Source organism: Acanthochromis polyacanthus, chromosome 11 (genome assembly GCF_021347895.1).
Source record: "Acanthochromis polyacanthus isolate Apoly-LR-REF ecotype Palm Island chromosome 11, KAUST_Apoly_ChrSc, whole genome shotgun sequence".
Classification (NCBI taxonomy): domain Eukaryota; kingdom Metazoa; phylum Chordata; class Actinopteri; family Pomacentridae; genus Acanthochromis; species Acanthochromis polyacanthus.
Window position 1 is genome coordinate 5,861,552 of NC_067123.1, and position 12,364 is coordinate 5,873,915.

Sequence of the window (12,364 nt, forward strand, 5' to 3'; positions counted from 1 at the left end):
GCTGTTTGCTCATGAGGAGTGGGCCAAAATACCTGTTGACAGCTGCAGAACGCTCATTGACAAATACAGAAATCGTTTAATTGCAGTGATTGCCTCAAAAGGTTGTGCAACAAAATATTAAGTTATGGGTACCATCATTTTTGTCCAGCCCTATTTCATTAGTTTGTTTTTTTAAATAATTATGTTAATCAACAATTCAAAAGCGATGGCTGATTTTGATTATTTAATTTTCAATAAATTTTTATTTATTGTTACTTTTGTGAGTTTCAAGTGATTTCAGTGAGAATTGTGGGTTTTTCCTTCTTTAACTGAGGGGTACCAACAATTTTGTCCACGTGTGTATGACCACTGGTATGCGATTTCCTAGGACCTAGTCACATTGTAAAGATAAGCAGCAGCAGCAGCAGCAATGGAGGCCTCTGAAGCAGAAGCTTCAACTCAGAGCGACAGAAAAGAGGACACTGTACCATCAGTTCAGGGACAAGATGGACCAGAGTCAAAGAAAGTGTCTTTAAAAAGGACCGGAAACACAAAAGCAAAGAAGACAAAAAAGCCCCGAGTCTCCAGAACTTTCCGACCAGGTTACACCGTCCACGAAGGGGAAGATATGCTTCTCGTTATATCGAGCAGCACTTCGCAGTACAATTATTCAGCCTGGGTGCCCAAAAAGAGGGGAAGGAAGAAGAAGGCAGCAGGAGGAAAGTTAAAAGGTACACAAGTTAAGACGAAAAAGGCGGTCCGTGCCAAACCGAAACTGGAAAATGAACCAGTCACCAAGGAAGAAGAGGTCGTGGATTTGTCCGTGCCTCAGAGAAAAGGCGACCACAGATGGGGCCAAAGTCTGCCTGAGGAGCTGCTGATCAATATATTTAAGATGGTGGTCGATCAGGAAGGAGCTGTGCCTTTCCTGTGCAGGTATGACATCGTCCGTACATTTGATTAGATGTAGGAAAGATAAAACTTCCCACTGGAAATTATTGTGTCAGATGTTGCTCAGAAAAAAATAAATGAATTATGTTAGAAATGTAGCATCTAAAAAGTAGAAAAGTAAACATGTATAGAACAGAATAGAAACAAAATAGAAAAGTTCAAAGTAATGCTGGCAATTATACCAAGATATTAAATAATATGCAAACACAATAAGTAAATATTGTACATTCCATTGATAATTTTGTACATTAAATTGAAATACTGTGCATGTAATCAGAACATTGCACATAAAAATGAAATGTTACATATAATACTTAAACTGATATTGCACCGTCTATTAAGAAAAATAATATTGCAAGTAATACATATGCCATTATATTAGTTCTATTTATAATTTTTGGCCAAATCAAAGTGAAATCAGTGGTACTGAATGAATATTTTCTCTTATAAACACTAATAGAATAATCAGTTTTCTAATCTGTGTTCCATCAGATGCAGTAGCAGCAACATAAACATAAGCAACGTACTTCACAGCAAATGATACTGACATTATTGTTCATAGTTAAATCTGATATTTCAGCTGTTGAAGTGAGAAATAGTAAATAAATATGACATTTATACTGTGACGTAACTGAGATTTGTCCAATTCAGCGATTTCAATCAAATTCTAATTTAAAAACTGGCAAAATATTTACAGAAAGTAGTTTTTGAATTTTTTAAGAGTTTCATATATTTAATTTTCTTGATTATTGTTATTTTAGGTATGAATCTGCATACATGTGCAAAGAATGATGATGAATGATTGTAAAAAAAAAAAGAAAATAATGAAGGCTACATTTACAGACCACAAGGTGGCGCCATAATATTACTTTTAACAGTCCTCAACACAAAGAACAACTTTACAGGAGAGACTGAAACCACTAATGTGTAGCCTAGCCGCGCTAGACAACCCACGGCAATGAATTTAATTCTCTGCCAGGGTGGGTCTAGTTACCCTCCATAAGGCTCGAGGCTGGATGCTCCTAAAACTGACCGGACCAATCACCATGAAGTGTAGAGTCAGAAGGCGGGCGTAACGAAGTGACGACAGAGGCGTGACGATTCTGACAGAAACAACCGGCGCACAATAAACAGTTATCTTTTGACTCGGCTTTGGCCACAGCCCTTAAAGATTTGAAGCTAAAATTCAACTTGAAAGATAAACAAAGGACGGCACTGAAGTGTTTCATTGAGAAGAAAGACGTATTTGGACTTATGCCGACGGGATATGGCAAATCCTTAATATACCAGTTGGCTCCGCTGGTTGGGAAGCTAATGGGACTTAGCCACAATCCGCCGGTGCTCTCGGAACTACGTCAGCCTATTCGTTGTGTTGATTGGTTGTATACCTACCCAATTGCTGCAGAGGGATTTGATAGACAACCTTTTAGCCCGCCTCCCTCCCTGTCGAGCAGCCCTAGACCCTTGTGCCGTCAGAAACATGGGTATAGCGTGGCTAGGCTAACTAATGTGAGCTTTTTTAAAAAATAGTTCCAGCTGTGCTGGATTTAACCCTCCTGTTGTCCTCATTTACAGGCACCAAAAAATATTGTTTCCTTGTCTGAAAAAAATCCAAAAATTCAGCAAAAAAAATTCCCAAATTTCTGAAATTTTGCAAAACCTTCAGGAAGAAAACTCCAATAATTGCTTAAAAATTTCCCTTAAAAGTTTTATGAAAAAAAAAATCCCCCAAATTTGGCAAGAAAATCCTTGTGAATATTTTCAAAAAATGAATAAAAATCTTCAAAAGAAATCCTAAAAATATCTAAAGTGATTCCATACATATCAGTAAAGCTTCTAATATTTTCTTTAAGAACGTTAAAAAAAAATCAACCAAAGTCCGACGAAATTCGTGAAATTTGCTGGATTTTGGTTGATATTTTTTTTGTGTTTTAACTGTTTTTTTTTTTACATTTCTTTTTTTTCCACCAAATAATGTTGGAATGTGAAAGTTTTCACTGTGAAAATGTTTTTTTTCCACATTTTCAAACTTAAAAACGGGTCATTTTGACCCACAGGATGACACGAGGGTTAAATAGTCTGTGATTAACAGTATTTGTGTTAAATGTGTGATTTCACTGTTTTCTGCTGTTTGTGGGTCAGAGCGGGCAGAGTGTGTCGGCTGTGGAACGTCGCTGCCTCCAGTCCGGTTCTGTGGCACCGAGTGACCGTGGGTCACTGCTGGATCGCACCGGGCAGGAAACAGCTGCCCCAGACTGAGATGAAGGTCAAGGACACTTTATCGTGGCTGGCAGAGCACAGGTCTGTTTTCACCTCCAACAGATTAAAGCCTGGCTCAGACGTGAGATACAAACATGCAGCTTCACCACAGTGTTAAAGCTGCAACAATGAATCAATTAGTCGTTTGCTATGAAACTGCCACATATTTTGATAATCATTAATAAGTTTGAGTCATTTTTTTATGAGGGAAAAGTGAAAATTCTCTGTTTGGAGTTCCTTAAAGGTGAATATTTTCTGGTTTCTTTCCTCCTTTGTGTTTGCTTCATGGACTAAACAAGATGTTTTTCATCTCAGGCTTTGGGAAACACTGATCAATATGTTTCACCATTTTCTGATTAATTGGGAAAATAATCAACTGATTATTTTCCTTTCAACAAGAATAATAATACACTAATGTATTTGTGTTTCCATACTGCCTACACATACAAACCTGTGAACAAAAATGCACAAATAAAATGTCTGATCTTTAATATTTTTGATAATTTAATTCTAAACCGTTTTTCTTGTTTTCTAGATTCTCCCAGCTGAGAGATTTCTCTCTGTGTCACTGGACAAAGAATGTTGACTTTACTTTAGAGGTAACATAAAGACTCTGTTTCTACTTTAATATTTAATAAGCTCCTAAATTAGGATTAATAGGCATAGAAAACTACTACGGCAGTTGTTTTGATTATCATTTAATAAACCTTCCAGACATTTGCTTGTTCCAGCTTCTCACATATGGAGATCTGATGTTATTCTTTGTCATCATAATTAAACTACTTTCGCTGTAGCAAACTACAGCGGGCATTTCTTCCTATTTTTCAGAACTTATAGACAGAAAAATGGATTGATATGAAGTAAAAAGTGCACAATTTCTGCTGTTTTTACCTCATAAGTTACAGGTTGCACTTTTGTTTAGCATCTTTTGAATTAGAATTGTTTTATCAATGTAAACATTTGCACTGACTGTGTTTTTCTCTGTTTTCTTTGTTACTAAATGCAGACAGTTTCACAGTTCTGCCCTCACCTTCGCTCCCTGAAACTCTCCCACTGCGGCGGCGTGACGGCGAAAGGCTTCAGCAGCCTCGGTCTGCACAGCCGCTCGCTGCAGAGCTTAAACCTGCAGTATTCAGAGGTACAAACAGCAGCCCACGAGGCATTTATGGAGAACATTTAACACGGATCAGCTGGAAAGTTGTTTTACGTCCATAAAGGTCTTTATGCTTATTGTTCACACTTCACGTTTTAGCTTCATTTATTGTTAATTTCTTAACTTAAACACATGAAATAATCACTTTTATGTTCAGTTTCTTGATTTTTCAAAGTGAGAAACTAGATGAAATGTTGAGATTTTTTAGACCTAAACAAACTTTTACTTCAAGCAGACTGTAAGACTGCACTCGTCTTACGTATAAATACTCTTCTTTTACCTTAAAACTATTGCTTTACAGCTACACGTTAAGTTTTTTTTTACAATACATTCTGTGTAATCCTGGAAAAGAAAGTTGCCTTAAATGTCTTAAATTATTGTAGCAATTCTTTATATTATATTTTTTGTGTCTTGCCCCCTGTATGTTTGTGTACTGTATGAATGTAAAATAAAAAAAGCAGTACCTTATATTTCCTACACTTGCTTTTTTAATGAAGTTATGCACCAAAACGCCAAATTCTTTGTGTGTGAAAACCCGCATAAAGAGCAGAAAAGAGTCTCTAAATGATGTCTAAATGCTCAGTGGTACGCCAGTATTTTCCAGTCCACTCAGGGTCTTTGTGGAATTTTAAATTAGTCTGATAACTTGTTTTTCTTTTTTTGCTGCAGTTTAACGCGCTTGGATTCCTGGCTTATCTTCACGGTCACGGCAGTCAGATCAAGCAGATTCTGTTCACTCATGGGCCGAAGAACGACAGGCTTCTGACCGCCATCACTGTGAGCTGCTTCTCTCTCCGTGTTTAGTTCACAGTTCAGGTACACACAGTCAGATCCTCATGAACTGTGGGTGTCTTTCAGAGGGGGTGCTGTCCTGATCTGGAGCTGCTGGAGGTCAACAGTGAGCTGGACAGTAAAGACTGTGAACTTCCTTTTTGCATACGGGCTCTGCAGGTCTCCTGCCCCAAACTCAAGGTGAGAAAAAAGGTGTGCTTGTTCTATTTTAGGCTGATGTAACAACTCCTTTTAACATTTAAGGGCTGAGGTTAGAATTTAAATGACAGATATCATCGTTTTGACAGTGACTTGGAAGAATTCTGTCAAAACTACAGTTAAAGATCTCTGTAAATCCACTTTTTACTGGTTAAAATAACAGTCCAGTCCAGCAAAGCACTGAACAGTCTTAGAAGTCAAGGTGGCTGCTATGGAGGGTACAATGATTAGAAAATGCCGTGAAATAGGAGGAGCTCATCAGGAAAGAGTTTCTGGAGAATGAGAGCTTCATTCATCAGAAACCTGTGGTGGAATTTTACTAGTTTTAGCCCCAGGCGGCTCTGACGTGGTGATAAAACAGCTGTGATGTGTGGTTACGGAGGCACTGCTGTAGGATGTTTGAAAAGTGAGCTGCCTTCTACCTACAATCATGTATATATTATATATTGTACATACATAGTATAGTACAGGAGTGTTGTACTAAAACTGAAGCCATGGGAACCCTGCATGTATTTAACTGATGATGCAGAAATCCCATAAATCTGTTTTCATGTTTGGTCCGTTTAAACTACAGCTGATAGAACACAAATAAGAAAACTGATCAGTTTATTAGTATTGATTGCAGAGAATATTCAATCAGGAACTTTAGTGACACTTTGATTTGGTTCAAATTAAATTAATTTCCTTCATTATGAGTCAGTGTCAGACCTACATGCACTTAAACACAATGTCATGTTTGAATAAGTGAAGTCTGATAGTTTTATTGTGCAGCTGTCTGTTATCAGTAATCAGCGGCATTGATCTGTAAAATAAATACATTAACACACACTCAACAGTTTTCTACCAGCTTTCCTGTCTTAAATCATCTCCAGCAGCAGTTTTTTACCATCATGTTTTTTTATGTTCCTCATTGTTCTCCGTTAAAACAACCTGTAGACTGCTGCAGCTGAACAGCATCGGTTCATTTAGTGCAGAAAACGAGTCAAATGTTCGTTAAAGTCTTCTGTTTGTGTGACGAGTTTGAAGTAGAAATTCTGATTTAACAAAGAGAGTAGAAAACCAGCTTCATACCCGTTAACTCTGACTGAGCGTTTAGTTTTTGTCGACTCGCACAAAGAAAGTCTGACTGGTAAACTGTCCTCATAGTGATCTGATAAACGACGTAAACACTAGAAAAGCTGCACCGGTTAAAGTAGAAACGTCTCGTCAAAACTTAAAATCTGCTTATAATTTATTGATTAAGGGTCCATATAGAATAAAGACCGGTTAGTGACCTGGGATTTAATGTGTAGAGGATTAAACAAAGCCTCCATTCAGAGAATTTTGCCTCGAGGAATTTTAGTAATCAAATTAGTCGAGGAAGCTCTAGTAATTCCATTTTCTATCTACAATGCCATTCTAACGAGTTCAAACTTAAAGGGGAGCTTCGGTTTTTTTTCAACCTGGGGTCTGTTTCCATATGTAATTTCATACATGTGAGTGATGGAGAAATGAATTTTTGGCATAGCTCCAGTATTTAGCCAGGCAGGCAGCTTAGCAGCTCAGCTAGCAGCTCAGCTAGCGAAAAGTATGGGGCAACTTGCCCCCCCACGTCAAAGTCCGCCCTAACGTGCTTTTTCCCCACACTGACCGGCTCAGATAGTCTCAACGAGTGTCCCACACCATACTAGGGATGAGAAGTGAACGAAAACCTCCACATTACTTGGCGATCGCTATTTGTTGTGGTCTGTATCCAAATCTCAGGACGCTAGAAAGCAAATCTCGTTCCGAAATCGCGCGATAGCTCGCGCCACAACACCATATGTATGGGACATTCATTGAGACTATCCGAGCCGGTCAGTGTGGGGGAAAAAGCACGTTAGGGCGGACTTTGACGTGGGGGGGCAAGTTGCCCCATACTTTTCGCTAGCTGAGCTGCTAGCTGAGCTGCTAAGCTGCCTGCCTGGATAAATACTGGAGCTATGTCGAAAATTCATTTCTCCATCACTCACATGTATGAAATTACATATGGAAACAGACCCCAGGTTGAAAAAAAACGAAGTTCCCCTTTAATATATCTATGATGTGGTGAACTAGGAAGAATTAAAGATGACTTGAACTAGAATTATGACCAGTCAGAATGTGAAGAACCTAGAACTATAAGCTGTAGATATTAGAAATTGTAATTAAAACTAGTCATGATTCAGCTGCAGGTATATTCATGCTGTTCATATGAGAAACACATGAATGGTAAAAGTGAAGCTATTTGTCCTGAAGAATGTTGATGTGGAGATCTAAGAGGTTAATTTTAATAAAAAATAACTGAACTATGAATATCTGCATTATATAAGCAGGTATCCAGAATATCTCTATAGCTATTAGGTATTAAAACGGTGAAACACAGTCTGATGAGGCTAAACTGAAACTACAAATAATTCTGCATGAATGTTTTATCTGGAACAAAACAAAAGAATTCTGCTGCTCTATTCTACAAATAAGAGATGGAACGATTAGAAGATTGATTCAGCTGCTTTTTGCAGAGGATTTTATTTTATTTTTTGGACGTTAGCAAATGTTAGCTCGATCGTTAGCTTAATATAATGAACATTTTTACTACTTTTTTAGCTTTTTTGTAGACATTAGTAACAGTAATCAGTAGCTGCAGACCTAAATGTGACTTTTTACTGATGCATTTATCACTTCTGGTGCGTTGTTTCTTTTCTGTGAAGCTTATTTCCATGTTTCCCGTCAGACCTTCCGGATGCTGAACGTCAGACCTCGGCCCAAGGCGATCCATACCAGCACTGATTTCCTTTCAGGCTTCCCGCTGCTGGAGGAACTCTGCATCGCGACCACGCATGATTGCTACATGAGAGACAAAGATCTGCAGGATATTCTGTTTGACTCCCCTAAACTGCAAGTGCTGGACCTGCGAGGCTGTTTGAGAATCACACCAGCTGGCCTGGCGATGTTGCCCTGTCTGGGTAGGCAGAACTTTACATTTAACTCTTTAGATTATTTAGCTACTTAAGTATTATTTAGAAAAAAAACCTGGCCAGAAAATAAATCAGAAACATAGAAACACCCGCACTACCAGTCAAAAGTTTCACACACCTTTCCATTCAATGGTTTTTATTATTTTCTACATTGTGGATTAATACTGAAGTTATCAAAACTATAAAAGAATTCATGTGGAATTATGTTGGAAACAAAAAAGTGTTGATCTTTAGTATTAATCTACGATGTAGAAAATAATACAAATAAATAAAAAGCATTGAGTGACAAGGTGTGTCCAAACCTGTAATGATCGTCTAAACCCGGGGTGTCAAACATGTGGCCCAAGATGCCAAGATTCAGGATCAAATTAAGCAGTGAGTAAACCTGCTGCATGTAAAATGCTGTTTCAGAAACTTTTGCACCCCAAAGAACTTACGCTATCGTTCAGAAGTTTGGGGTCACTTTAAAATGTCCTTATTTTTGAAAGAAAAGCAGTTTTTTTCAATGAAGATAACATTAAATGAATGATAAATCCAGTCTAAACATTGTTAATGTGGTAAATGACTATTCTAGCTGGAAACAGCTGATTTTTAATGGAATATCTCCATAGGGGTACAGAGGAACATTTCCAGCAACCATCACTACTGTGTTCTAATGCTACATTGTGTTAGCTAATGGTGTTGAAAGGCTCATTGATGATTAGAAAACCCTTGTGCAGTTATGTTAGCACATGGATAAAAGTGTGAGTTTTCATGGAGAACATGAAATTGTCTGGATGACCCAAACTTTTGGACATTAGTGTAGTTTTGTGGAAATGAATCCTTGCTTTGGAAATATTTAAAGACATTGAACATTGTGCATTATGGCGTCAGTCAGTAGCTTGGTTTGGTTGAACCCTGTTGATGCACTGCCACAGCTTTTATATATTTTTATGTGTACATGTTATGCATTCTCATTATTCCTTAATAATCTTGACCAGTTGTTTTCATCATAGATTTAAATACTGTATTGTTCAGTTCCAGATACCTGAGACTAAATGTTTTGTGCCTTTGTAGACACTCTGTGATCTGAGGCATAATTAATTGCCTCCGCCAAGGAGGTTATGTGACATGCAGCGTTTGTGTGTCCGTCTGTCCGTCTGTCTGTCTGTTAGCAAGATAACTCAAAAACGCCTGGGCAGATTCACATGAAATTTTGAGGGGATGTAGACTATGGTAAGAGGAAGAGCTGATTTAATTTTGGTGGCAATCCGGAAAGGATCCTGGATTATGGATCACTTTTAATTTTTTAGTATGTTTTAGTATGTGGTCCAAAATATGACAAAAACTTCATAGGTTAGTATGTCGTCCAACAAATTGGAGCAAGGTGTCCAGATAGCTCAACTGGTTAAGAAGGTGATTCATAAACAGAACTGTGTCAGAGACGCAGGTTCAATTCCAGCTTGTGATCCTTTACTGCATGGGTTTCCTGTTTTCCTCTCTATCCTTGGTGGAGGTCTGCACTCTCTGAGTGCTTTTCTAGTTGAACTTGTGCTTATTTTTCCTCTAAAGATTCAGGTTCATGATGTTTTGTTAATGTGAACATTTTCAGAATGTACGGTACTGAATACACTAAAATAAAGACAAACATTTAGAGTTGTAGGGTATTACACTGTGATTTTACTGGTCCGACCCACTCCAGATCAAACTGGGCTGAATGTGGCCCCTGAACTAAAATGAGTTTGACCCCCCTGCTCTAAACGGTCTGAATTTGCATCTAAAAACATTCAACGATCACTGTTTTCTTTTCCCATCTTTAACTTTTCAGAACTCGAGTGTTTGTTCTGGGGACAGTACTTCAGCCCCCATCTTAGTACTTCACCTGTCAAAGGACTTCACTTGGTGACCCAGAAGTGGAGTCAGACGCTGCGGCAGCTCGATATTGCAAACCGTCCCTTCCCAGAGAAGGACCTGGAGTTAGCGATGAGTCACCTCGCTCAGGCGGCTGAGGCAGATACGCTGCAATCACTGAACCTCAGTGGAACCAAAATCACTCCTCAGGCCCTCAGGTACTCCAGCTCCACCAGCCCAGATAATCCAGTAAACTACTACATGCACACCAGAGGGGTGTGCTACGAAGGAGGTCTTTTTTTATGCCAATTGGCTCAACAAAACCCAAGTCAGAGATCATCGACTTTGCTGACCAGGTTTCATTAATCAGACTCTGACTGTGCTCACATAAAAGAAGGTGTTTATTCTGCACAAAATGGACTTTACTTCATTAAAAAGGAACAGGTTTTATTTGATGAGCTATGAAGAATATAAAGATTTATTGTGGGATAAAGAGCAGCTACTGCAAATTATGCAACACAGAAGTGTCGGTAGACTGTCGATGACGTCAGTTCATGTATTTGGTTTCCTACTCAGTGCACTCTCAGTTTAGGGAAGTGACTGTTTATTGAAAAACATAAAATATATGATTAGTGTAATATATGAATTAAGTTTAAATACCAGGGTTAAGACCTTACAGTGCAATTTATGGTGTGGGTTTACCTGATTAATTTATATAAGAATTAAAATACAAAAATGATATAAAATACTGCTTTAGAGTCTATAGTCTATAATACATTTTAAGGCTGAGACTTTACAGTATTAGTGGTGATAGAGAATGACATTACTAATGTAATAACATAGTTAAGACTCTACGGTATTATACATTAGAGTTTAACTTAGCTAACAGGATGCTATTAAGGCACTATCAATTGTGGAGATTAACCTGACAAATTTAGAGCAGCAGTATTGACAAAATTGGCAAAAATATACATGAAAATCCCAAAAATCCAAGGATTCCCTGGAGCTCCTTTGAGCAATTTTTGTTATTGATCAGATTAATTAGAGTTGTTGCAATTAATTAATCGGGATTAATCACATTTTTGTGAAATAGCAATATTTGACACAATAAGCAAAGTTTTTCAATCCAAATAAATGTTGGCTGACGACTGAATCGATCAATAGACATACGTGAACCTAAACAATAAAAAGGTTTGTTTCATGTATATTTTTCTGCATTTTTCATCTGTCTAGTACTTTCACAGATTACTGCAAACTCAAAGTGCAATTACAGTGATTATATTCGACATTTAAGACTTTTAGTAAACTCATGCACTTCCAATGTCTTGAAAAGTGGTCTATTATGGGATGGCTACACCTATTGTCGGTACCAGGACTGACAGCCTATTAATCTCGCTTCGTAGCACAGCCCTCCAAGCAATAATCAATCGCTCATATCTGTATTTTATTCTTCAGGTCAGTGGTCGGCCAGGCCACTGCTCTAGACTACCTCAACCTTTCATCCTGCCGCTACCTTCCGAGAGGAGCGAAGAGAATCTACAGAGGCCAAGAAGACATTCGCCAGCTGCTGGACAAACTGGTGTAGCTCTGTTGTTCATGTGGCTCCAGAAATCCACAAGGCAGCTTTAAATGTCTTAATATGCTTTGTAAATGTTTGATATATGTACGTTTGGTTCAAACTTGACACTTCAAAAAATGGTTATGAACTTGCAGGATATAAATGCATTTATACGGATCATCTCGATTGCAAAGCTACACTGACATTTATTTGTATACATTAGAAGTTCTTTGGATTTATGATTTGCCTTTTTTTTTCTACATTTTTTTAAACTACAAAACTGAGCAACATAAGCAACAATAATGTGAAATAAAGATTCAATCTGTCAATACAATATAATAGAATTTGTCTTTCTTTCAAGTAGAGTGGCGTGTTCTCTGGATAAATTGACTGAACGCCCAAATCAGGCCTGGACAGAAGATGATTAATGCCTCTGAAACCAATTTACTGAAGTTATCCTTTTTTCCTCAGAGTTCTGCTATTTCTCTTAGCCCTTAAGATCAGAATTCTATGAAATAAATTTTCTACTGCGACCTGTAATCCTGTCGTACTGAACTTATACAGTTGTTGTTTAGATATATTGTTTACCGATTTTTAGTAAAAGCAACAAACCTACATATTTAATTAGCTTTATTGCTAAATTAGAAGTAATATGGATGTCTTAAATAG

General features: G+C 37.8%; 1 protein-coding gene across 1 annotated transcript; it reads left to right on the top strand.

The window, feature by feature from the left end:
* The first annotated feature begins 367 nt into the window (after positions 1–367).
* fbxl6 (F-box and leucine-rich repeat protein 6) lies at positions 368–11,993 on the top strand. Its single transcript, XM_022219576.2, has 9 exons — positions 368–915; positions 3,073–3,231; positions 3,725–3,788; positions 4,196–4,327; positions 5,012–5,119; positions 5,201–5,314; positions 8,064–8,295; positions 10,115–10,355; positions 11,593–11,993. The coding sequence occupies exons 1-9, from the start codon at positions 410–412 to the stop codon at positions 11,720–11,722; spliced, it is 1,686 nt and encodes a 561-aa protein (XP_022075268.2). The 5' UTR covers positions 368–409; the 3' UTR covers positions 11,723–11,993.
* The last annotated feature ends 371 nt before the right edge of the window (positions 11,994–12,364 follow it).

What these genes read in the sequence shown, in the direction of transcription:
- fbxl6 (XM_022219576.2), top strand. Translation starts at nt 410, where the DNA reads ATGGAGGCCTCTGAAGCAGAAGCTTCAACTCAGAGCGACAGAAAAGAG. An exon ending in TCGTGGCTGGCAGAGCACAG is followed by an intron (nt 3,232 to 3,724) that starts GTCTGTTTTCAC and finishes CTTGTTTTCTAG; the next exon opens with ATTCTCCCAGCTGAGAGATT. An exon ending in GGCGATGTTGCCCTGTCTGG is followed by an intron (nt 8,296 to 10,114) that starts GTAGGCAGAACT and finishes TTAACTTTTCAG; the next exon opens with AACTCGAGTGTTTGTTCTGG.